Raw genomic sequence first — 25,259 nt, 5'->3', positions numbered from 1 at the left:
GGCACCAGGGCGGCAGTTCAGGGCCTGGCGCATGGAGCCGGAAACCAGGAAGAATCAAAGTCAGGAAGGGGGGACGGAGTCGGGGGGCAGAGTCTGCAGCAGCAAGCCAGGATCCACCCTATTGCCCAGACAATAGGCCTCTCCCATCAGGTGCCTCTGGGCAGTAGCTCCAGTCACCGAGAGCCACCAGGGGGCGGTGTGGCTACAGCAGTGCCCTGCGGGTCCGGGTGCAGGGCTCCGATCCTCACGCTGCAACGTCCTTAGCCTCCTTGATTGTGCCCCGAGTCCTGGGAAATCCATCCTTTGCTACTATCTTATTAGCCTCTCTGACCTCCCTCAACAGCCTTTATGCGACCCAGCCTCCTGCTCAGGCAAGGGGATCTGGGTCCCAACAGAAGCGTTCCCACCTTGGATTCTCTGGTACAACGTATGGGGCGACTCCCTGACCCCCCCAGGTCAAGCGAGGGAACCGCCGGTTGTTCGGGTTACCGTCCGCCAGGCAGGGAGGGCTTTATTCTTGGGCAAAGACAGGGTGAGGGAAGGAGAGAGCACACAGCGCACAGTACCGGGACGTCGGTAGCCGCTTGGATGGACCAGCGCCGCCGGGCAGAGCAAAGAGACATCTGCAGGGACACCCAGAGGAGAAAGGAAGAAAGGCACCGAGAAAATCAAAAGAAAAAGCAAAGAATAAATAACTCAGCTCCCAAAGGCCCCGAGGGAGGGAGCGGGGGCAGTGTGGCCTGTGGGTTGCAACTCGGCAGCATTCCCCCTCGGGGCGCTGCTCCCTGAGGCCCCCAGCCCTCTGCAGGGTGACCCTAGCGACAAGTCCGGCGTGGGAGGGCTGCCAGCTCCCTGGGCATCAAGGAGCGAAGCCTCCCACCCGGGCTGAGGAACCGCCTGGCAGCCGGCAGTGAGGCTCCCTGTTCTAATCACTAGGCAACACTTCCTCTCTCAGGTGCAGGAGGCAGAGCCAAGCATGACACTGCCCATGTGTCATTTAACAGAGCTGCTGCCTGCCGTGGCCCGTGGCCCAGGACCCCCCCCCCCCCGGCGCATGACCACTGGGCTGCTCTGCGCGGAGCTTTTTTGTGGGCCCAGGACCACAGGAGGAGGATGCTGCAGGGGAGGCGGCCACGGGAAGGGCTCCGGCAGGAGAGGGCGGCCGAGCCCGGACACTCCACGAGAAGCCACCGCCAGCCGAGCCCAAGGACCCGCGGCTCGGCCCTACCCACGCTCAGCAGCGAGCTGCCGGCTGGTTGCCTTTGGGCTGGCGGTAAGGGGCTCTCCCCCCTGGGGACGCTGCCCTGCCTCAGGGTCCCACCTGACCGGGGATTTCACCAGTCAAAGGGACGGGCCAGCAGCAGGCGCTGCAGCTAGGAGCCCTGCGCGATCGGATTCCCCTGCCACCCCCCCGACGGCAGGGCCCTGGTGGGAGCTGCTGGGTTCGGTTTCTCTCCCTCCGCGCTCAGCAAGGCCGGGGCGGGGGAGCAGGGGAACTCGGCTCTGCAGGACACCCCACTGAAGAGCAGTGGGCCAAAGGCCAGACAGAGGGCAGGGTGTGATCCTGGGCCAGATCAGGGACCACGGGGAGGGGCTCAGAGAAGAGCCAATACAATTCTCCCCTCTCTCAATTCTTCCTTCCCTTTTGCATTCCAATTGGAGCCGCCGAATCGTCCCGGCCTCGCACCAGACAAGCGACGAAAAACCTGGATCACAAATGCTTAGCCCTGACTATTCCCAGCGGCCTTGGGCGCGTCCGAACAAACGCAGCCCCTTGCTCAGGAGCCAGGCACAGTCCAAACGGATCGGAGAAGGAGGGGGACCCCTGCCCTTCCAGCCAGAGCTGCCAGGGGTACAACCGGCCCCCTGTTTCACCGCGGGGAAGCTTCTTCCATCTGTTGAAGGCACCGCTGGGAGGCCGCACAGCAATCCCGCGTCTGGCCCGGGCCTTGCTCTACAGATCTCCAGCCGGCCCACGGGGCCAGGCAGCGACCCTGGAGGCAGGACTCTCCTTGGGCGGAGATCTCGATCGCAGGGCGCGTGATGTTCAGGTCTGCCCGCGGGGAGGCACCGAGTCTGATGCTTTGACACCAGCCCGCGAGAGCCGAGTAACAAGATTACGGATTCCAGGGGAACCGGGAAAACGCACCCGCAGTCTTATTACCGGGGTGGGGGGAGGGACGCTTCTCGCACGCAACCCCTCGGGCAAGACGACGACGGGGCTGGTCTCTGGCTGGGGGAGGAGGCAGCTCTGCACCCGCGCCCGAGCACGACTTCCTCCTCTGGACACCGATCTCCTGCCCGCCTTGCAAGGAGAACCATGGGGGCAGAGCCGTCGCACCAACGGGACTGCCCGGTTCTGTGCTGTTTGCGTTTGCACAGCGCGGGCTGCGAGGAGCCCCAGGGCGCCCCTAGACAGCGGCGCTACGTTGGGATACTCCGGAACGGCTGTCCCGCAGCTTTTGAACAAGCCCGTTGATTCAAAGTAACAGGCGTGCTGTTCCGCCGTCCCCGTGAGCCTCTTTCCACGGGGAGGAAGGGCCCTTTGGAATAGCAGTTTATTGCGAAGTTCACTCCAAATAAGCGAGTCCCTAGCGGCCTCCAACGAACTAGAACCTCACAAACCTCTCCACTGACCCCAAGCGTGTTTGTGAAACCCTGGTGGCAGATGAAACTGCCTGCTAGAAAGCCAACTTCTCCTTCTTCCTGGCCAGTAATCCCGAGACACCTTTCTAGGGTAGAGGGTGGGAGGGCACATTCATTCTCAGAGACTCACGCTCCGTTTTCATTCGGCCGTCCAGGGAGATCTCAGCAGCTTAGCTGCCTCTCCAGGACAAGTCGAGTGTATTTTCTGTCTGGCAATGGATCGATTTCATTTTGTGGTGGCTCCAGCTACCCCTCTGGGAGCAATTGCTGCGGATATGCCTGTGGGGCATTTGCAGTTTAAACATCTAGTTATTCTTCTGAAATATTCATGGATTTGGCAGAAATTTACCTTGGCTGCTCTCTGCCGGAGGGGTGGGCAAAACTGATTTTGTTTAAAGAAAATCAGTTTTATTTAATTGGATTTTTTTTTTATTAAATAATTTTTTCTTTTTAAAAAGGAAACCTAATTTAAACGAACCCTGAATTTAACACAAAACCTGTTCAGGGCTCAACCCGCACAACACTCAGAGGCTGCTCCTCTGGACACAGGACTTTTGGCACAGCTCAGTCTCGGTCATTTCAGGGACTCTCTTTTTCATGAGCTTAAGCCCCGGTCCTTCCACCTCGCCACAGCTCAAGGAATTCTGTGGGCTGCCCTGAAATAAGCAGGTTCCTTCCCTGGCTACAGAGAAACCAGCCAGCTGCACGTGTGAAATGCCGCTTGAGGAGCTGGTCACCGCAGCGCGGTTTGTTTAACAAGAAGAAAGGGGACCTGCTGCGAGGGGGGTTCGTTCCAGTCTCCGTTCGGACCCACCCTGCCCGTTGGTGAGCAAGACGGTTTCCCGCGGGAGAAGCAGCCGCCCAGTCCCCCTTACTGGCAGGCTGAAACGCTACAGTTAAGAACGAACGAACGGTCCAGCTGCCGCATTGCCTGCGTGGGTCTCCGCACAGCGCCCCTCCCAGGAGGCGGAGAGAAGCCCCAGCGTAAGGGCTCGGCTCAGCGGTGCCCGGACACGTTTCCACAAGCAACCCGCGAGCGCAAAGGGAAAGCTGACAAACCAGGGAAGTCCCAGGCAGACTGCGAAGAGCTGGGGACACCGGGTGGGAACGGGGCTTGGGGCCGTGCTGCTCGCTTGCAGCCAGCGAGGGAGCGCAGGCACAGATCAGGTGAGGGGGCGGGGGGCACACAGAAGCGACACCCAGCCCGACCCTGGGGGAGCCGGTGCCGCAGGGCCCTGACAGTGCTGGAGCATGGGCACCGGGCCCACCCCACTCGCTGCCCTGGAGGCGGGGGCAGAGACCCTCCACCCAGGCGCCAGGGACGGCTCAGGGCGGCTGCGCCTGGGCAGAAGGACGCTGCCCAGCCACTCGTGCGCCAGGCCGGCCCTTACCCTCTCCTTGTAGTAGAAGGAGCTGATGGAGACCTGCTCCTTCTCGCTGCGGGTGGGGCTGCCCCCGTACAGGCGCAGGTTGGCCGTGGTCTCCGTGCGCATCTTCATGGGCGTGATCAGGCCGCTGTGATAGGCCGACAGAGCGGACAGAGATCTGCCAGGCAAGAGAAGCAGCTTTCAGGGCTGCCCGCAGACCAGGGAGAGCCAGGCGGGAGGGACTGACGGCCAGCGGCTCGGCCGGGCGGGGCTGCCCGCGGACCAGGGAGAGCCAGGCGGGAGGGACTGACGGCCAGCGGCTCGGCCGGGCGGGGCTGCCCAGGCACAGCTCCGGGGCAGGCTCACCTGGGCGTGGGCTCCGTCGGAGAGACAGCGCGGTGCATCGTCATGGGCCGCGTGAAATACACCAGGTAGCCTGTGGAGACAGGACCAGCTCCGGAGAGCGGCCGACCCGGGCAGTCACTGCCGCCCCGACCGCACGGTACTGGGGGGAGGGGTGTGAGCCCCGCCCGTGAACACCCCCGGCTGGCTTTCCTCTGGTCTCCCTGAAGCCCAGCGCCGCGGGAGCCTCTCAGCGGGTGCCGCGGTGGGAAGGTGGCCTGGCCAGGCCCTGCCAAGCGCTCGGCTCCCCGCAGCGGGGCGCGGCAGGAATTGGCCAGCAGAGCCGCCGACAGAGCAGTGTGCGGGGGGAGGGCCCGGCTGCGCCCCGCCCGCTCGGGAGCACCCCCAGCAGCCCAGGGCATGGCCCTACAGGCTCGGCGGGTCCCACCTCCTGCTCCTTGAGCGGCAGCCACGGGTGGGGTCAGGGCGCCGCTGCAGGCCGCGACCCGAGAGCTTTCAGCAGACCCTAGTCCGGCCCACCCTGGTGCCCACCACTGGGCCCTCGCTTCTGAGCGGCAGCAACGGGCTACGGGGGGCAGGCGCCAGCTGGCACCGGGGGAGCTTCCTGCTGGGCGCGAGGTCCAATCCGGGGCAGACACCTCTCCCCCCAGGAGCTCAGTGGGAGCCAGGTACTGTGCCACCCACGGCCGGCTGCTGGGAAGGGGGTTGCGTCCACGCCCCCGACACAAGCGGCATCCCCCTGCCTCCGCAAGGCGGCAGCGCGAGAGCCAATGTGGCTTGGGAGCCCCTCCCAGCCAACCCGCTAACCCCGCCCACCCTTAGCCGGGGGCGTGGCCAAGGCCCAGGCCCCCTCCCAGCCAGCACGCTAGCCACGCCCACCCTTAGCCGGGGGCGTGGCCAAGGCCCAGGCCCTCTCCCAGCCAGCACGCTAACCACACCCACCCTTAGCCGGGGGCGTGGCCAATGCCCGGGCCCCCTCCCAGCCAGCACGCTAACCACGCCCACCCTTAGCTGGGGGCGTGGCCAAGCCCCGGGCCCTTTGTGCGGGGCTCTAACCCACCTGCGCCACAGAACCTGGCTCCTGAGGTGCGGGGGAAGGGGATGTTGGAGTCCTGGTAGGAGCCGTAGGCGTTGGAGACCCGGGCAAAGGTGGGCAGGGGCGGCGTGACGGCACTCGGCAGCACGTACGGGTTGCTGGAGGTGCTGTCCTCCTGGTTCTGAAACAGACGAGCCCCCAGGTCACCCTGCCCGCCTGGGGGCCCCACACCACAGCCCCTCGGCCCGCGAGCCCCCAGGGTCCATTGCCCTGCAGGGCTCCCGTCCGGCCCAGCTCCTTCCAGGGCTGCTGAACCCCAGCTGGGGCTCTCGGCTGTACCGACGCGGGAAGCCAGCGCTCAGAGGGCAGGATGGCCCAGAGCTGCGCCGCCAGACTCCCGTGGGCCTTAGCCGGGGACGTGGCCAAGGACCGGGCCCCCTCCCAGCCAGTACGCTAACCACACCCACCCTTAGCCGGGGGCGTGGCCAAGGACTGGGCCCCCTCCCAGCCAGCACGCTAACCACACCCACCCTTAGCCGGGGGCGTGGCCTAGCCCCGGGGTAGAGATAGCTCAGCAGTTTGAGCCTTGGCCTGCTAAACCCAGGCTTGTGAGTTCAATCCTTGCAGAGGCCATTTGGGACAAAAATTTGCCAAGGATGGTACTTGGCCCTGCTGAGAAGGCAGTGGGACTGGACTCAATGACCTTTCAAGGTCCCTTCCAGCTCTAGGAGATAGGCAATCTCCATTCACTTAATTTAACCCCACAACGCATGGGGGCTGGGCGGAGCGAGAGCAGGGGTGGGGCAGCAGGTGAGGCCTGGGGGCAAGCAGGGGACGGGGCAGCAGGCGAGGCCCGGGGGTGGGGGACTAGCACAGCACAGGCCGCCGCCGAGGACAGAGGGTTCGCCCCAGAGGGCGGGGTGCGGCCCAGCGCACAGGCAGGAAGCGAGCCCTCCTACCACCACGGAGTCCAGGTAGGAGACCAGCTGCCGCAGGCAGGGCTCCAGGCAGCTCTGGTTCCGCTTCACTTTCTGCAGGGACGTGTCGTTCAGGATCTGGAGCAGGCACAAGACGCCGTTGGGGTCACACCAGTGGCAATTCCCCTTCCCCCGCGCAGCAGAGCCCTCCCGCAGCCGGGTGCCGCTAACGCCGCCGGCCTGGGCTAACCCCTCATGGGCGGCCCCCGGCTCCATGCGCTACAGAGGTCATTGGGAAGGAGCCGCGGGGGCAGAGCCGGCCTCCTCGCTTTGGGGCTGCACAGCACCAAGAGTAAGTGAACACGGCTGGGGCCAGACCCACTCCCGGAGGGGGGAAGGGCAGCAAGGTGGCGAGGGGCTCGGATACGACACCCACTGGGCAGAGTCCCCTGGCCAATAGCGCTCCGTAGCGCGCCTCCGCTCAGCGCACGTGGCGGCAGACCGCACCGCTGAGAGCCCAGGGACGCCAGCCAGGGAGCCACCTGCAGCCCTTTCTCTAGGTCCTACGGAAAGTGGCCTCCTCGCCGCGTGACAATGGCTGGGAGGCCCAGGCCAGGCTGGCCTGTTGCAGACCTGCTCCAGTGGGCTCGGGTCGCAGCTGAGTGCAGGCAGCTCATGCTGGTGAACGTCACATGCCAGGGGCCCCGCAAGCTCACCCTGAGGCCGAGGCCGAGGAGAGCAAGCTCACCCTGAGGCCGAGGCCGAGGAGAGCTCAGCCCCCGGCCTGGGCTTGCACATCCCCCGCCGTGTGCGCCCGGCCCTACCTTCAGCAGCTTCGCCTTCATCGCCGAGCTGATGGTGGTGGGGGGGGCGAACTGGAAGGAGGGGGCGGCGTTATTGGGGTACTGCACAGGGAACGTCACCCGCAGCTTGACTCGCTGGCTGCCGCAGTGCACGGACACGGTGCAGCTGCGATTCACCGCGTCCATCTGCCGGGGGAAAAGCAGCCACCGGTGACGCCGCCTGCCCTGTGTACCGACGTCCCTGGAAAGTCCCCCAGCCCCAACCCAGGAACAGCCCAGCCCGGCGGAAGCGCGGTTTGACCCCTTCGGCCGTGGCGACCCCAGCAGGAGCCGGCCCAGCCCACGGCCCCTGCCCCAGTGGAGATCCCCTGCTACCTCCACGTTGACGTTCCGGATCTGCACGTTGATCAGGGAAAACTCCTGCTGCAGGGTCTGCGGCAGCCCCAGCTGGTCCGACTTCCTCCCCGCCAGGTAGCTCTGGAAGTCTCCCTTCGCAGCTGGCGGGAGAGGGACACGGACCCAGGCTGAGAGGTGCTGCGGGGACCCGCCCAGCCCCCGGTGCCCACAGGTCACCCCAGCAGTGGGCCCAGAGCACGTGACCCTGGGTACCGCTCAGTCCCCGGGCCAGGAACCCTCCAAAGCCAGCGGGACGCACCACGGCAGCACGGGGCCCTGCAGAGCCCGCCCGGCTGCCCGCTGCTCCCCAGGTGGAGGCAAAAGTCTTGGCTTCGCTCTACAAAGCCAGGCCTGAGTTCTGCCTGCGCAGGAGACCCGACTACGCCACGTCTGTGCGGAGCGCCGGCTCCTGGGGCTCTGACCTTCCCAATGCCCCGCGCCTGCCGCTTCAGGGCACGTCACACGCGCCGGGCTCCGGAGGCAACCGAGGCAAGGAGCCGGCTCTCGGGGGCGCTTGTGGGTGGCCCTCCCACAGGAGCGGTAAGCAGGCCGGCTTGCTCCCTTCCTCGGGGCACCGACGCCCCTGCGCTCCCGGCTCCCGAGGCAGGGAAAGAACTCGGCTCACCTTCCTCGTCCCCCGGCCCGGCGTTGGGCGGCGGCTCCGAGTCCTGGCCGTGGAGGGTCTTCTCCGGCTCGGGCAGGAGAGCAAGGCCGTCCATGAGCTCCTCCACCCCGTCCAGGAGATCGGTGGCGCACAGCTGAAAGGGAGACGCGCCGAGGGGTCGAGACCGCAGACCTCCCTCCGGGGAGCAGACCCCCGTGTCTCACCGCTCCCCTGCCCGTCCCTGCGCTGGGGGACCCAGCTTGCCACCCCCTTTCCCATGCGCCGCGGGGGGCGTCCAAGCCGCCGGCAGGGGAGCGAGTGCCCAGCCGAGTCTTGTTCCCGGCGTCTCCAGTATCACCACATGGGCCCTCAGAGGGACGAGCCAGAACAGCGCTGGCTCTGCCGCCTCCCACCAGCCGGCTCTTCACACTGTGCTGAGGACCCGCAGCCAGATTCGGGGCTCCGACCGCCCTGGGACAAACAGCCCCTGGGCCCACAGCACTCAGCGCCTGGATTGGCCAGGGGACACCAGCGGGGGCATGAACAGACGCACGCAGAACAAGCGTGCTGCCCCGGCAACCCCCTGCCTTACGCGGAGCCACGCCTGGGCACAGCGGCAGGGCCGCCGGGGGAGCGGAGACCCGTGTGTGGTAGGTACTCAGAGGCGTGTACACACTGCACGGTGCAGAGCCGCCCCTGGGGGCTGAGCAGTGGGGAGGAGGCTGGGCGGCACCAGAAACCCCGTGTCCTCCAGACAAGCAGACCGGGGTGAATTGGGCACAGCCGCCAGCCCCACGCCGAAAGCAAGTCGCGTACCCTCTGCAGCTGGGCGTCAACCCGCCACAGCCGCAGCGTCTGGTCGCGGGACCACGTGACCAGCTGGGAGTCCTTGGAGCCTGGAAGGAGAGAGAAGTAACAGACAATGGACTCGGCCCCACTTGTGCAGGGGGGCTGGACCGAAAGCCAGGACTCCTGGGATGGGCGTCTGTCTGACACTGGCTCCGTGTGACTGGGGTCACATCACTTAGCCACGCGGTGCTTGATGGGAGGGGGTCAGAGCGTGGCTGGGCACGCAGGGGACAGATTGCAATGCTGGTGGCTAGTACACTTGCAGAGACAGCTCTGGTGCGGGAAGCCAGCCAGGCGTACGCCAGCCTCCTTCCGCCGCCGCGTCCCAAGGCACGATGGGAAGCAGGGAGAGGCTAGCTCGAGGGCAGGGCGGCTAGCACCTGAGTACGGCAGCCAGGAGGGCAGGCAGACGCCCCGGCACGAGAGCAGCTCCCGCCCAGCCCCACCTTCCTTCTGCTTGCGCCACTGGAACTCCAGCACCACGTCGTCGTGGCCCACGAAGGTGTGGACGGGCGTGTTGAGGTCGGAGGTGTTCCACAGCAGCAGGCTGTTCTCCCGCCGCAGCTGGGGGACCATGACGGTCACCAGGCCGTTGCTGAAAGGCTGGGGGGAGAGAGAGAGTGCTCAGCCGCACCACAGGGAGCCTGCCCCACTCCTGCCACGACTGCCCGGCCCTGCCATAGGCCAAAAGGGCTTTCCCACCAGCCCTTTCCGCCCTCCTCACCCCACCACAACACCCCTCCCAGCTCGGCCCACGCAAGGACCGCAGACCCCTCCCCCCCAGCTCGCCCCACCCAGGGGCCGCAGAACCCTCCCCTCGGCTCAGCCTGCGCGCAGGCAGCGGAACGCACGCCATGGGCAGGCACAGGGCTGCAAAGGGTCACTCCGGGGCCAGAGAAGACAGCGGGTGCAGCCTGGTGCGGAAGGGCTCGGCGTCCCTGCGGCGGCAAGTCTCAGAGCCCGAGGGAACAGCTGGGCGGAGAGGGGCTGTGCAGACCTTCCTGCGCAGGGACACCAGGCTGCGAGGCCCCGCGGTGCAGCACCGCCCCGCCGAGGACAGCGCGGTAGCAAATTCTCGGCCTCGCAGACACGCAGCGGCCCACGGAACCCACCCCCGGCGGCCGAGAGCCCTCACAGAGGAGACCCGGTGCCCTGCATGGCTGTGGGCGGAGGGCAGGCCGCTCGCACGCACCGTGTATCTGGCCTTCCAGACAGGAACCTGGCAGGGGAGGATGTTGAGGTACTTGCGAGGCTGACGGTAATCCCAGAACTTCAACAAAGCAGAGAAGTTGGGGGTGAGTCTGGGAGCTTCGCTCTCGGGGCAGGGGGCTCACGGGTCCGACAGAGCGCCAGGCACGTGCCAGCATGCCCCACAGTATCGGTAGCAGCGTCCCGGCACTAGCATCAGCCCTCCCCAGGGACTCCGGGCGACCCGTGCGCGTGGCCTGGCAGCAGACTCGCCGGAATGGGGGAGGTCGGCACTCCAGCCAGTGGACGGCCCGTCAGTGATCCGGGGCCGCTGGCACGCCCCCTCCGGGCGCCCCGCACCCACTCACCCTGACCGAGTTGTCCTGGCTGGACGTGGCCAGCACGTACTCGTTGTCCGGGTGCCAGTCCAGGCCGTGGATTTTAGAGAGATGCGCTGCCAGGTACTCCACTGCGGTGCCGGGTTTCTGCAACCAGACGCGGCTTAGTCCTCCCCAGGCTCCATCTCAGGAGCCCGGCCCGGCCCTCCCACGTCCCCGGCTCCCGCTCAGGGCCCTGGGCAGGGAGGACGACAAGCGACGGCTGGCAGGCTAGAGAAGAGTTACTGCCAAGGGCAGCAGCAATACCCTAGCACTGGGCTTCTGGCCCCTCGAGTGCCCCTGCCCGCTCAATGGGGGTAAGTCAGAGAAGGCCGCTTGTCCCGCCCGCCACTGGCACACGCCACTGGCACAATGGCCCCCTTCCACGGAGCATGAAGGGCTGGGAACCAAGGCAGGAGCTGGCCCGGCACCGTGATCCCCGAGGCCCCGCCAAGAGCTCACCCGCTTGTCCCAGATACGCACGTCCCCGTCGTGGCTGGTGGCTAAGCAGCTGGCGTTCTTCTTGTTCCACTTCACCTGGGAGGCTCCAGCTGCAGGGGAGCGCAGCGGGCAGGGGTCAGCGAGACAGCTCGCAGGCTAGAGAAAGGGGGACTCGCGCAGCTGCCCCGGCCAGAGGCGAGACCTGCCCCGGGCGAGCGGGACACGGCCCGGGAACGCCGTGGCGAGGAAAGGGACGGCTGCAGGGCTTGGGGGCCCGTGCGTAGCTCACCCGGAGCTCCGACCCAGCGCGCTCCATGCCCGAGTCCAGAGGGGGTCTCAGACCTCCGGCCACGGCCTCGCGGGGAGGTACCAGCCGCGCATCTCTCGGCTTTAGCAGCACCCCGCCCCCGCCCGGCACCCTGCGCCTGCTCCCGCCCCTCTGGGAGGTGCCATCACCGCGCGACAGACACGGGGGTCGCCGGGGCTCGGCAGCCGGCTCAGCCAGGCGGAAGAGGGCCCAGGACTGCGCCCGGGTTCGGCAGCATGGCGGGGGGAGCGGAGGAGGCTCCGCATGCCCATCACAGGCTCCCCACAGCGGAGCACCCGTCCGAGCTGCGCCCTGTCTCCCAGCCCCCACCGCCTGCCCACCATTCGGGATTGCAGGGAGGGGCAGAGGGAGGAGACCCCGACGGGGGCAGGGGCAGAGGCGGGACTAGCACTCAGCTCCCGGGCTCGAGTCCCCGCCTTGTCGCCACAGCCAACCAGCCTCCAGCCCACCTGCGCGGCCACCCCCGGCCCGAGGACGATTCTGAGGGGGCCTCGCCTCTTCCTGCCCCTCTGGGCCGCCCAGCCTTGGGCCTCCAGGGCCAGCCCTCGGGGTCTCTGGGACCCTGGGCAGAGCAGGGCGAGGCAATGCCTCCGGCAGGAGCAGGCACTTACCCACGGCCGAGAGCGAGACGGTCGGTTTCCTGGTGTCCCTGAAACACAACGGCACCCCATGAGTCCCTCGGGCGAGCCAGCCGAGCCCCCCGCGAGGGTCTGGTTTCTGCAGGTGGTGCACGGAACCGGCTTGGAGGATCCCACTCGCCCGGGTCACACACCCGCCCCCCACAACTCCCACGTGCCTTTTGGCCCCGGCTCTCGGGGCGCTCCGCAGCCACTGTGCGGGAGGGGCAGGACAGCCATCTGGCTCAGGCGGCGGGGAAGACGGGCCTGCAAGCGTGCCGGGGGCACAGGGAGTCAAGAGGCAGAGCCCGGAAGAGGGTCTCGGAACGGACTCCCGGGGGCTCAGGTGGGGCGTCATCACGAGGGCTCGGGACGAGCGTGGGAGCGTCGCCCGGAGAGAACGCGGGCGCCCCCCCCGAAGGGAGTGTGCGCCGGCACCAGGCCTAACGGCGCTTGCGAGGGCAGCCGGTGGCCGGTTTGCGCGCCCATCGACGGGAAGCCACGCGCTGGAGAGGAGCGTCCCTGCGACGAGCGCCCGAGGGGAGACTGAGCCACCGGCCCGTGGCTCCGACGCGCGTGTAAAGTGGCCCCAGCGTTCGGGCCTGGCGCGAGGGAACGGGCTCCGCGGCGCCCAGCGGAGCGAGAGTGAGGGGCCGAGAAGCCCCGCCCCCTGCGCCGGCTCCGCTCTTACTTGATATCCCAAACGTAGATGTACGTGTCCACAGAGCTGGTGACCAGCAGATCCGGCTCGAACACCGCCCAGTCCAAATCGCTGCAACAGCCAAGCCACAGGGATGCCCACTGTCACCTGCAGCCCTCACACGGGCGCTTCCCTGGGGCAACCCCCGCCCTCCCAGGAGCCCCGGCGTGGACACGGCGCTCCGCCGGGCTCACGTCTTTCCACACCCCCCCCGCCCCGCAGAGGGGCACTGTAGCAGCTCTTCCACCCGGCCTCCCCAGCAGCCCGTGCTGCGCAGGCAGACAGAGCTGGCAACGTTCCCCCGCCGCAGGCCGTACGCAAGGGAGAGACGCTGGCGTCGGCCCCGGCCCGGCGCGAGAGCACGAGCCCCGCCCCCGCGGCGCTCCCCTGCCTGCCGGGCGACGTGCAGCTGGCTCAGCCATCCAGGGCAGCCCCGCCCGGCAGGGCTCAGCGCACAGCCCGCCGCGCCCTGCTCCCTCGATGGCGCGGAACCCCTGCCGCCGGAGACGCGTCGCCCCCCACCAGGCCAGCGGGACCAGCGGTGCCTGCTGCAGCCAGGGAAGGGCAGGCTCCAGGTCGGGCGCGGGCCAAGGGAGGCTAGGTTCTCCAAGCCACGGGGCTGTGCTGACTCTGGTCCCCCGCGTCCCCCCGGAGGGGCCGGGTTCTGCGGTCGCCTACCTGATGACCCGCGTGTGTCCCTGCAGCGACGTGCCCACTTCCCCAGCCCCGTCCCTCCACTTGTACAGGTCCACGCGCTGGTTGCTCTGCCAGGAGAGGGAGGCAATGAGGCACAGGGAGGCCCCAGAGCAGTGCTGGGCCCCCCCCTCGTCCTAGGGCCCCCCCCTCCCCGCGGCCACGCTCTGCTCCGCCTGGGAGGGAAGGGTGGGAGCCTCATGAGCCAGCCACGCTGGGCCGATGCCCTGGCTCCAGCGCACTCCCGGCTCCCCGAGCCTGCTCAGAAACCCCTCCCCCTTCGGACCAGGGTGACCCGGGATCGGGTGGACGAGAGGCCCCCCAACAGCACAAAGCCTGGGGCAAGCGGGGCCACGACACTTCCCTGCCCCCCCCGCATGGCAAGGCCACACGCGGCTTTGGACGGGGGAAGCCCACGGCCAGGGGAAGGCATCGGGGAGGCACTGGAATCCCGTTAACCCTGGAACTTGGCCTGGGCATCTCTGCAGAGGGGTCGGGGTCACCTCAGGACCTCAGCTGGAGTCTCTGGCCTCCTGCCCCGGCCCCAGAGAGCGACGGCCGTGCCCTGCCGCGCCTCCTAACTAGCAGGGATGGACGCCTGCGTCACCCGCCGGTCTCACTGCTCAGACGGGGATGGGGAGGTTCCAGCCCCCTTCTGCCAGGGCCGGGCCGGGCCGGGCCGCTCCACCTCGGCTGCGGCCTCACGTGGGGCGGAAGCGGCAGGATGGGGCCAGCAGCCCCCACGCGAGGCTGTCAGCTCCTGCTGGCGGGCGGCAGGGCTGCTCCTAGCGAATGGCCAGGCCGCAGGTCCCTTCGCCCCCCGGGGAGGAAGGGCTGAGACTCCCCGGGGGCGGAGGGGGGAATAAGAGGAGCCCTGGAACAGGCGGGGCCCAAGCAATACGTCCCGCTCCAGCGACCCTGGGCGAACCGCCCTGCCACGGGACCTGCGCCCACGTCCGTGGCAGCGTCTCGCCCCTCGTGCACAGCCACAGGCAGGGCAGCCCCGCGGTCTCCAAGGAGCCCTGACAACCACGGGAGACTTCACGGGGTGCCAGGGCAGGGACTGCAGCGTTCCTGCCTCCGTGCTGGGTAGCCCCCACGCTGCAGGGGAGGGGATGTGCTGCCACTTTACCAGCAATGGCGGGTGGGGCCGCGGTGCAGCCCCCCACATGGGCAGGGCTTCTGCCCCGCTGAGCCCCGCTGGCCTTCGGAGGCCAAGGGCCACTGGCGCGGAGCCAAGCGCAGGCCGGGGTGTTCCCGGAGGCGCGGCGGGGAGCTCACCGAAGCTGCGAAGTAGTGCGCGTAGCTGTCGTGCGGATTCCACTGCACGGTCCCGATGTCCCATTTGCTCTGGCGGGAGATCTTGCGGTGCCCTTCGGTCGGCATGTCCAGGTTCACGATGTAGAGGAAGCGGCGGCTGCAAGGCGCGTGTACACACGGACACAGACACACACACAGACACACGCTCAGAGCCTGCATCGCCGCCTGACTGGCCGAAGCCACGGTCAGGCCACAGTCGGCTCCCCAGGCCGCGAGGAAGGGGAGCCTTTGATGAAGCACAGGTCAGAACGACTCCCGCAAACCCTGAACTCCCTCGGCCCCCGTGTGGGAAGCGGGCCGAGTCCAGGGGTCCCGGACAGGAGGAGCCATGGCGCGAGGGATGAAACCAGAGGGCGTCAGGGTTGGTACAGTCTCTCGTGGGACAGGCTGGAGCTACTCACGGAGGACCGGCCGCACGAGGGGCACAGGTACCACCAGCTACCAGCCGTGCTGGGCCCGGGACAGCGCGGCCAAGAGGAGCAAGCGGGCTGGGCTCCCTTTGCACGCCGGCGTTAGCACACTCAGAAGTGCCTGCTACGCCCTCAAACGCAGGTTCTGCGGGGGAGCCAGGCATGCGCAGGGCCTGCTGGCGGACAGGGGCCTGGCAATGGGCTTGGCTGTGGGTGGGGCGCAGCGCAGATGCCACGCCACGCGCCCCCCGAGGTTTGCTAGCTGTGCAAAGCCAACCGTGCCTGTGGGAGCGGGAGCCCGTTGGGCCGGTGCTGCCAGCTGCCCTGTGCAGACGGGGCGCGGGGGGGGAGAAAGCGGCGCCTGGCTGCCAGTTGGAGGGGCCGGTAGCCACAGACGGCGTCTCTGCTCCGACCGGGGCAGGAAGGAGCATGGAGCACATCGGGGCCGGCAGCAGCCACGGCTCTCGCGTGGAAGACAGCAGGCTGTGCTGGCAGTGAGGACGTAGCCCCCAGGAACGTGGCAGGTGGGAGCAAAGCACAGGCAGAGCCGGGGGTTCCAGCCCAGCCTCCCCGGAGCCACAGTGCGGGAGGGAGGCGGTGCCGTGGAAGCTCCCTGTCCCCGGCACATGCCAGGGTATCGCTCCGGCCGCGACTGGACTGCAGACCCTGCTGCGGCACGTCCCCCACACCACTGGTGGGATGGGCGCTCCCCCCAACAGCCTGGGGCCGTCTAGCCCTCCGCCTCCGAGGGACAGATCTCCAGGGCGTAAGCACCGGGGTCCACGCTGTGCAAAGAGCAACGTGTCTGCTGGGAGCCTGGCCTTGCGGTGCCCACTCAGGGAAACGCCAGAGCCACTTCTCCCTCCGGCAGGCCTGCAGGGTCCGGAGGGCAGGCAAGGCAAGGCAAGGGCCAATGTCCAGAGGAGCAGCTGCTCTCCGGCCACCCCCTAGTTCCTCGGCCATGCCCAGCCCCCCAAGGAAGTGACGCCCCAGGGTCCCACACAACAGCCAACGGGGGTGGGGGATGGGCTTTGGAAAGCCCTGGTAGGACAAGCCAGGGCACTCGGTTAGTAGGTAACTGTAGTGCACGGATTGACCCGGTGGGGGGCCAACAGGCCACCCCAGGACCTCCTGCCCACTGGCACCATGTAGGAGTCCATGGATGAACGGTGCCCCCCGGCGATCCGCACTTCCAACAGAATCCCAGGCTCAGCCGCGCCGGCGCCCCAGCCCTCCCCAGGCTCCGCCGCAGCAGCAGAGTTGGGTGAACGTTTGTGCCTTTCCCTCCCACGCATTGGCACCGCGCGCGGCCCAGCCAGCGATTCCGCTCCCCTCCTCCCACCGAACATTCGCTTTCCCGTCCAGGATGGGCCTCCTGCCAGAGATCTCCCTCGGAGGGCGCCACACTCACCCAGACAGCACGGCATGCTGCCCAAGACAATCCACGGACATTGCAGTGGCCTGCCAAAGAGAGAAAACCCTGCTCAGTTCGGCTACACAGCCACGCGCAGGATGGAAACCCGCCCTCAGCTCCACGGAGGCCCAGGCTGGGAGGGGGGGACGCAAAGCTCGGCTGGCCCCAGGGATGGAAGGATGATCTGCCCCGCGGCTCACAGAACCGGGCACGGGGAGCTGAGCTGGGGGCTGACCTCGGGGAGCTGGGACAGACAGCTGCAAGCTCTGAGCTCGCTCCATTTCCCGCAGCACCGGGGAAGCCTCGAACCCCGGTCCAGACTGAGGAGTATTCACAGGATTCTATTCCTGTTGTGAAGCAGCTTTTTAAAATCGTCCCCCTGCTTTTATTGCAGGGACCCCGTTTGCAACCCACATGACGCTGCGCTAGGCCAGCCAGCACACCCGGAAACCGGCTAAGAGAGCAGAGTTGGACTTCCCTGGTGATGGGCCTACGCGGCCCAAGTCCCTCCAGGACACTCACGCAGAACAAGAGTGGCAGATACAATTCTGCGGGAAGAGAAAACCAGGTAGGATCTGAAAAGCTGACATCTATGTTCACGTGCGTGGGAAGCTGTATCTGGAAAGCCAAGGGCCTAAGCCATCCATTTACATATAATTTCAATGTAATTAAAAAAACTTCTAGCTCACGACTGCAAAGCTTCTGAATATGATCTGGCTATAAAGCTACATGGGCCAACTTCCTTAGCCTGCAGCCAGCCAGCCGGCGTTGTGCCAAGCAGCATCAAATGAAATGAACAAGGCTCTGGTCGGCTTCACGGCTACTAACTGGGCAACAGAAGAGACACCAGGACACATACCGGTGTCGCTCTGTTGCCTGCCCGGCAAACCTAGGAGCAGTGTCGCACCGGCTGCCCTCCCTGCTTTGTACGGATCACAGTTGGCTGGATGGTAAGTTCAGGCCTCAGGCAGTACGGGGCTCAGCCATTTCTCCAAACCCGGCTGCTCAGAACGTAACTCCACTCCCACATGTAGGGCCCTCCCCAGCCAGGGCTCCGTGTGGTCCTGGACAGCAGCTCAGAACTGCAAACACGGAGGGAGGAGCGTGTGCCGCGTGATGTTGCTGTCACAGTTCAGGGCAAGCAAACTGTACTCCTCCGAGCGTCCCTCCAGGGCACCCACTTTCAGCTCCCTGCGCCTCGGCTGTCTCCTCTCCTGGGCAGAGCGCTGCATTGGTTCCCCTCCTTTGAAGGCTTAAAGGCTGGGGTTTGCGCTTTGCTCGCTCGGTGGAGAGCCCGCAGTCCCAAGTTACCCCACAGTGAGTTATAAGCAAGCCCCCTTATTCCAAAGGTGAAAGCCTTCCAGAGGAAACATTCAAAGACTCACAACAAACTGGTTTGGATGCTAAAGAGGTTCTCAGAGGTCAGCCTCCCACCTCCAACAAAGGCTCTGGTGTGTCAGTCCTTCAGAACCTACCCCGGGGCTTTCCCCAGGGGGTTCAGGTTCTCAACCGGCACAGATTCCACATCAAAACTTCCCCGATACAGTCTGGCCCTTTGATCGGCGTCTCGAGTAACAGGTGATCAGCAGACGTTGGCCTGACCCTCGGGTACCTCCCCGAGCTTCGAAAGGCTGGGCTTTTGCTTAACCAGATTCGCCTCCCGCTAGATATTCCCCAGGAAAGCCACTTGATGCTGTTTGTTCCAAAAGCCCATTCCCGTCCTGTGAACCACTGGGGCCCCGTGGTCACCCCTCCCCCTGGAGCGGTCACAAGAACCTCACTGCCGAATAGAGAGCACTGGTTGTGTCCGCTGAGCGGCACGTCTTCGTCGCCCGATCTCTCGGCCCGCGGCCCTGAGCAAACCGGGACAGATCTCCTCTGGACTGGATTCCCGGGCTACCCGTCATTAGGGTGAGCACTTATCGGGACAGGCACGCTCCCGTGGCAGTGTGTTGAAAGGAATGCGGAGCCACCAGCACCGGCCACATTCCTCTCCCGCCCCCGAAGGTTCCCTGCTCTGCCACCCGCACAAAGCCCCTTCTCCTAGCCTGCCCTCCTCCCTGGTGTGGGATGCCCAGCAGCGACTGCTTCCCGCCCGGCAGGAAGTGGGCAGTTAGATTTTCCACCCTTGCACAAGCTCTAAACTCTGAGGGCAGAGACTAGTCACTTGCGTAGCGCCAGGGATATAAAAACGTGACTGTCACCGCTACAAGTCACGGTGGGCGGGGAGCTGCCCCAGCCCCTACTGGTCAACCAGCAGGCTTCCCTACCAGTCAGCCTTTTACCTCCCTAGTTAGCCCAGCCCGCTGCCTGGCACAGCAATCAGCTGATTTGAACCTGCCTTTGGGCTGCACTGACAACCTGCTAAGAACCTATACGCCCTTGGACCAGCGGATCCGCAGACTGCAACCTCCTCCAAGCTCAGCACAGGCTTGTGGCGTGCGGCCACTGCAGGTGCTACCCTGCCACACGGCTTTCTGCTCACACAGGCAGAACTCTCGGCCAGGGCTGGAGTTTCCACAGCCTTGGTGTCAACTGCAGGCTGCTGTGTGAGCGCCACAGGCTGCGAGCGCTAGGGGGCATGTGTCCGTAGGCTGCTGGTCCAGCACCTGGGCGCTGGCCGTTTTACAGAGGCAGTGAGGCTAGCACGTGGACGGGATGCGGGTCTGGAGAGTGCGCCTGGGCAAGCCACTTCACCGCTCTGAGCCTCGGCTTCCCCAGCTGTCACGTGGGGCTAGTGGCCCCCAGGATCGCTGCCGAAAAGCCCGCGGAGAAGCACTCAGTAAGAGCGAGGAGGCATCAGTGTTTGCTGTGAGCAGAGCTCTCACACGGCCCTCCCTACACGGGCCCATCCTCAAGCCTGCTTGTTCAGTGCTGGTGAAGGGGCCTGCCAGCCCCTGCCTCTCCACCAAGACCAGGCAGCGCCAGTTCCTAAATCCACCAGTGGGTCTCGCAGCTGGCCTGAGAGACCATCCCGTAACACAAGAACTAGGGGTCACCAAATGAAATGGAGACGCAGCAGGTTTAACACAAACCAAAGCAAGTTTTTCTTCACTCAGCGCACAGTCAACCTGTGGAACTCCTCGCCGGAGGAGGTTGTGAAGACCAGGGCTTTAACAGGGTTCAAAAAAAGAACTAGATAGACTCACGTAGGACAGGGCCATCAATGGCTGTTAGCCAGGCTGGGCAGGGATGGTGTCCCTGGCCTCTGTGTGACCGAAGCAGGGAATGGGAGACGGGAGGGATCACTGGATGATTCCCGGTTCTGTTCACTCCCTCTGGGGCACCTGGCATTGGCCGCTGTCGGCAGATGCGACACTGGGCTAGACAGACCCATTGCGGCCATTCTTATAGGTTAGGTTTTAATCCTCAGCTTAGAAACCGGCCTGCAAGGAAGAGGACTGAAAACCCAACTCATTTCAGTTCAATTGCACATTCAGTTCGCCGCTCGCCGTGCCACTCCCCGCCGACCCTCCCCCCCCGCTGGACGCAGTGCAGGTCCCGGCAGATCCGTCACAGCTGCCTTATAGTACCTCCTAGTACGCCGGGTTATCGGAAGTCTACTGTTTTCACAATTTATACCACCGCACGAAGTAGTCCGCCACTTGATTTTTTTTCGTGGACGGTCATGTTATTAAAAAATGTTCCCTAAAAAAAAAAAATCGTGCTATTGCGAAAATGTGTTAAGCGGGCACGTGTTAAATGCGTAATTACTGTACCAGCATTCCTGGTACGGTTCCCTTAATAAGGGGAGTAAGTATATATAGGATCAGCAATTGAGCTGAAACAATACAAAGTTATTCTCAATTAAGTGTTCATAACACATGCAGTCAGCAAAACACAGGGTGCACAGCAACAAAGTGCAGCTTCAAATATTCTTTTTCTTGCCGACAGAGGCTGGGAGTTAGTTTTGAAAACGTGCTGCGTAGCAGGCACAGAAATGTCCTGGCTGTTCAGACATTGGATGGTCACTACACTTTCACACAAGGACTTCAAGGAAATGAATCCAAGTGCATTGCCTCCCATGAGTATCGCCAGAGATCTGCTAGTTCATGAAAGGAACCTTAAGAGCAAGAGATGTACAGTAGAGGAAAGCAGCCAGGTTCCACAGGGCAACTTGCTTGTTCGTTTCCCTTCACCACGATTTTACAGATTGCAGCCAGGCCTAGCTCCCCATCACCTTGCAAGGGCCGTAGCTCTGATGGTCACTAACACTGAAACCAGCAACAACTGTCCCAAAAGCAATTCCAGGAGAAAGAAAAAGTACTTTGAGGAAGTGAGTCTCTCACCCAGCAGTTAAATGAAGGGGACAGGCAGGCAAGCCTAGAGTTAAAAAGTAAACCAGGGGTAAGCATGTGGTAAGAACGAGAAAGGGCAGGAGTGTGTCTTACCTAGAAGTTTGGAAGAAAACATAAAACCAAAGCCCAGAACACAAGGGATGTAAAATCCCATTTAGTTAGTTAACCAGCTAAACGTTAACTGATTAAACAGGGACAGGGGAAGCATAACTGATTCCCAGGTAACTAACTTACTATTCACACTTTTATTCTACTTCACTTGAGCTTTTTCAAAGCAAGTTCTTATTAAAGGGACAGTCCGCTTTAAAAGGTTTTGACAACTGAATTAAAAGCCGTTTCAGGGAAACACGCCTGCGACTGAGTATCCCTGCCAATCTCTCTGGTTTTGCAATTACATTTTCCTTTTTTTTAAAAAACACATTTCTCTCTCCCTACTGCTACATGATGGCCTCTCACAAACAACATTGCCAGGAAGACCCAGGATGTGACGACACAGCACCAAAAGAAGAAAACAGTTCTCTCTAACATTGCAATTACAGGCATCTCAGTTGTTAACAATAGCAGACAAAATATTCTTGCCAGAAGTATGATTTTATTATAAGTGACTATATCTCCACTTTAGTAAGGCCGCTGTTACTGTCTCATATGATTGTCTCTCAAACCAACCAGAGAAATAGCTCCTAGACAAAACTACTACAAGACGGAGGCACAGAGTTATCTATCAATGGCTCACAATCAAGCTGGAAAGATACACCAAGTGGGGTACCACAGGTATCTGTCCTGGGTCCAATTTTATTCAATACCTTCAAAAATAAGATGGACAACGGCATCAAAAGTGCCAAGCTGCAGGAGGAGGGGGGTTGCAAGCACTCTGGAGGGCAGAATTTGAATTCGAAACGATCTTCAAACTAGAGAGATGTTCTGAAATAATTCAGACGACACTTAAGAAAGGCCCATGGAAAGTACTACGCTTAGGAAGAAATAATCAACTGCACAACGGGAAGTGACTGCCTAGGAAGGACTTTGCAGCGTTGTCGTCATGTCCCTGCCAGGGTCCTTGAAAGCCAAGAGAGCTTTTACTGAAGAGACTTCTGTTGGTGGGAGAGCTCTTACAGAGCTCTGCGTACTTTGAAAACTTGCCTCTCTCAAGAGGAATGTATCCAATTAAAAAAACCAACTCTTCTCCCCCTGCCCCCGTGTCTCTCTAGGAAGCAATAATGCAGAAAAGGATCCACAATAATTTACTCCGGATCACCATCTAAATGACAGTCAATAAAGTCACACTGCTGCCCCAAACAGGTAACCGTTCTGATGTGTTAGCAGGTGTGCTGGAATCCTGTGTCCAGCTGTGGGCGCCAAACTTGCAGAAACATGAGGACAAACCAGAGGAAGCCAAAGGAGACCTAGAAAAATGTTTTAAAGATCTAGAAAACACAACCTGTAGGAGGGACTGAGAAAATTGGGTTTGTTTGGTCTGGAATAGAAATGACTGGGAAGGACATGGTAACAGCCTCCAACTATAAAAAAGTCTGTTCTAAAGAGGGTGAGAAATCATTCTCCTTAACTACTAAGGATGGGACCAGAAGTAATGGGTTTGAATAGCAAGCGAGAGTTTGTTAAGCATCAGGAAAAAGTTCTCCACTGTCAGGGTAGGTAAGTGCTGCACCAAATTAACTAGGCATCTGTCACTGGAGGTTGTTAAGAACAGACTAGAGCAGCGGTCTCCAATCTTTTTACACCCAAGATCACTTTTTAAATGTCAGGACAAGCCAAGATCTATACCCAACCTTCCCCAAGATCACACTCCTTCCTTGAGACCCTGCCCTCTCTGTTCCCCTTCTCTCCATCACTTGCTATCCCCAGCCCTTATACACTCTCAGGGTACGGCTACACTGCCGCTTTTTTCGATCCTTGCGTTGGAAGAGATTTTTCCAACATTTGGCCCGTCTGGACTGGGACAAATGTCGGAAACCCCCTTCTTTCGGAAGCCCCCTCATTCCTTGTGGAACAAGGAATACAGGGGCTGTCAAAAGAGCGTGTTTTCCGGAAAAACTCCTGCAGTCTAGCCGTACCCTCCCCGGGTGGAGACAGGAGGTGCAGGCTCTGGGGTGGGAATGAGGGATTTAGGTGTGGGGAAGGGTGAGAGGTGCAAGCTCTGGGAAGGAATTTGGATGCAGGAGGAGGTGGAGAAGGGGATGCTGGATCAGGGAGGGGGCTCCAGGCTGGGGAATGTTGGGCTCAGGTGGAGGGTTGGGGTGCTGAGCAAGCCACAGGCTTGTGGATGTGAGGGTGCAGGAGTTTGGGTTGGGGGTGTGAGGGGCTCAGGACACAGATTTGTGATGTGTGGATGGTGCAGGAGTGTTGTGGCCGAAGACTGAGAATGTGGGGGTGCAGGAGTTTGGGGATGTGAGAGGCTCAGGCCAGGGGGTTCCAGTGTACAATAGGCTCAGATTTAGGGTCGGAGTGGGGGGTACAGGAGTGTTATGATGCTGTGGCCAGATGGGGGCTTGGCCCCAATTGGGGGCTTGTTGGCCAGGCTTCATTTTGAAAGAAAATATTCTGCCAAACTCAAAAGATTTCAGCATTGTCTTTATTGATGAGAGGGGCAGGGAACCTGTTTTGAGTCAGGGGTCACTGACCCACAGAAAAGTCAGTTGGGGCCACACAAGTGAGATACAAAAACACAACCCCTCCAAACCTCACTAATGTGGCCCCAACTGTGCTGGTGGGGGAAGGGGGGTTGGGTGGGGGGGAGGGGACAGGGTACTTCGGGATCCTGCAGTTACACACCAAGTGCACAGGCTGCTACTTCGTCCCCCAAACAATGGTGCAGTACCTGAAATGCTGGTCCATAGCACACCTGATCCCTTCCTGCACAGGGGAAGGGGGAGTCCTGGACTGCGCCAGCCCCAACTGCTCGGGCAGCGCGTGCCTTGCTCCTCTGCTCCCCATGGCAGCACGCACCACCTGAGCAGCTGGAGCCAGTGCAGTCCTGGACCCCCACCCATTCCCCTGTGCACAGGAAGGCAGCAGGGGAACAAAGTCCCCAGCGCGCGACAGATCGGCATTTTAGGTACCATGCCGGCTGCTGGGGGCGGGGGGAGCAGCCCACGCACTTCTGGGGCCTGGCGTGCAGCTACAAAACTCCCTGCGACCCCGCAGGAAGCCCACACTACCTCCATAGTCCCTGGAGGTAGCATCACTGCAGCATTAATCTTGGGGGTGGGGGGCAGCGAGGGGGGGCCCCCAAAGCCTCATGATTGACTGGTTGAGCCTCAAGGATCGACCAGTCGATCGTGATAGACAGGTTGGTGACCATGGGACTAGAGAAACAACTCTCAGCTACGGTCTGGATTTATTTGATTCTGCCTCAGTACAGGGACCTGGACGTGATGACTTCTTGTGATCCCTTCCACTCCTGAATGTCTACGGGGAAGAAAGGATGGAAAATCCTGGTTAAGCTGACCTAACACTTAACCAGGTTCTGGGCAGGGAGCTGCTCCAGCCCACTGGGGTTCGTGCTCCCAGCCCCTGCCAGAGCAGCCCCATCCATGGCAGGCTGGGCTCCCCAACAGAGACTGCTCTGGACGCTAGGCTGGGGCTGAGGGAGGTTGGGGGTGGGGCTGGGGGGTGCAGAAGGGGGCTCTGAGCAGGGATGCGGGGGGGGCTGGGGACGAGGGAGGTTGGGGGTGGGGCTGGGGGGTGCAGAAGGGGGCTCTGAGCAGGGATGCGGGGGGGGCTGGGGACAAGGGAGGTTGGGGGTGGGGCTGGGGGGTGCAGAAGGGGGCTCTGAGCAGGGATGCGGGGGGGGCTGGGGACGAGGGAGGTTGGGGGTGGGGCTGGGGGGTGCAGAAGGGGGAGGCTCAGGCTGGGTGTGCAGGCTCGGGGGGGGTAGGGCTGGGGGGTGCAGAAGGGGGAGGGGAGCCCGCGGCGCATGCGCCCTGCTCCCCAGGCCGAGCGGGCTCGTTACCTGCGAGTCCCGGAACTCCACCACCACATTCTCGCTGCTCCAGCGCGCCGCCATCTTGCGCCGCCCCAGCGCCAGGGGGCGCGGCTGCGTACGGTGCGGCCGGAAGCGCAAGGCCTGCTGGGAGTTGTAGTCCCAGGGGCGGGGCGGGGATTGCTGCCAAACGCGAGGCTCTTCCCCGCCAGCTGCCTGCCTGTCTGTCCGTCCCCCCAGCTCGGGCAGGAGCAGCAGCGAGTTGGCTTTGTCCGGCTCCCACGCTCTCTTCTGCAGCTGTTACTTGTGCGGCCACGTGCCTCAGCCCAAGACGCCCGGGGAGGGCAGGCCCTGCATTTCCTAGCGAGCCATGAGTAGCGTGTGACGCCCGTGTTACAAAATGCCTTTACAAATACAAAGTAGTGTCATGTCTGCGAGTTGCCATGCCCTTGCAACGGCCCCAGTCTGGCAAGCACTTGGCCACGTGCTTTGTTTAGCTTACATGAGCAGTCCCACTGAAATTCATACCAGGGCTCACATCCTGGATCTTGC

The 25,259-nt window shown here is 63.2% G+C and overlaps 1 protein-coding gene across 3 annotated transcripts in view; it reads right to left on the bottom strand.

Moving 5' to 3' along the window:
• The window catches only part of WDR59 (WD repeat domain 59), a 38,511-nt gene extending 13,600 nt beyond the window's left edge, over nt 1-24,911 (bottom strand). Inside the window, exons 1-19 of one of the 3 annotated variants that reach the window (XM_075940670.1) lie at nt 24,738-24,905; nt 16,467-16,516; nt 14,607-14,742; nt 13,311-13,396; nt 12,624-12,704; nt 11,927-11,964; nt 11,009-11,097; nt 10,538-10,654; nt 10,174-10,251; nt 9,428-9,584; nt 8,949-9,028; nt 8,154-8,286; nt 7,508-7,629; nt 7,154-7,318; nt 6,372-6,467; nt 5,437-5,593; nt 4,380-4,449; nt 4,038-4,191; nt 567-623 (exon numbers count right to left, since the gene is read on the bottom strand). In XM_075940670.1, the coding sequence (XP_075796785.1) occupies nt 567-623; nt 4,038-4,191; nt 4,380-4,449; nt 5,437-5,593; nt 6,372-6,467; nt 7,154-7,318; nt 7,508-7,629; nt 8,154-8,286; nt 8,949-9,028; nt 9,428-9,584; nt 10,174-10,251; nt 10,538-10,654; nt 11,009-11,097; nt 11,927-11,964; nt 12,624-12,704; nt 13,311-13,396; nt 14,607-14,742; nt 16,467-16,516; nt 24,738-24,791 (1,920 nt within the window). In that variant the 5' untranslated portion in view covers nt 24,792-24,905. Of the gene's footprint in view, nt 1-566; nt 624-4,037; nt 4,192-4,379; nt 4,450-5,436; nt 5,594-6,371; nt 6,468-7,153; nt 7,319-7,507; nt 7,630-8,153; nt 8,287-8,948; nt 9,029-9,427; nt 9,585-10,173; nt 10,252-10,537; nt 10,655-11,008; nt 11,098-11,926; nt 11,965-12,623; nt 12,705-13,310; nt 13,397-14,606; nt 14,743-16,466; nt 16,517-24,737 lie in introns of all 3 variants that reach the window. The other 2 variants (XM_075940671.1, XM_075940669.1) reach the window with 2 other exon arrangements.
• Nucleotides 24,912-25,259: the final 348 nt, after the last annotated feature.

This window comes from Pelodiscus sinensis, chromosome 12, assembly GCF_049634645.1.
Source record: "Pelodiscus sinensis isolate JC-2024 chromosome 12, ASM4963464v1, whole genome shotgun sequence".
NCBI lineage: Eukaryota > Metazoa > Chordata > Testudines > Trionychidae > Pelodiscus > Pelodiscus sinensis.
Note: the sequence above shows the minus strand (reverse complement) of the source record. Positions and strands in the feature narration are given on the sequence as shown.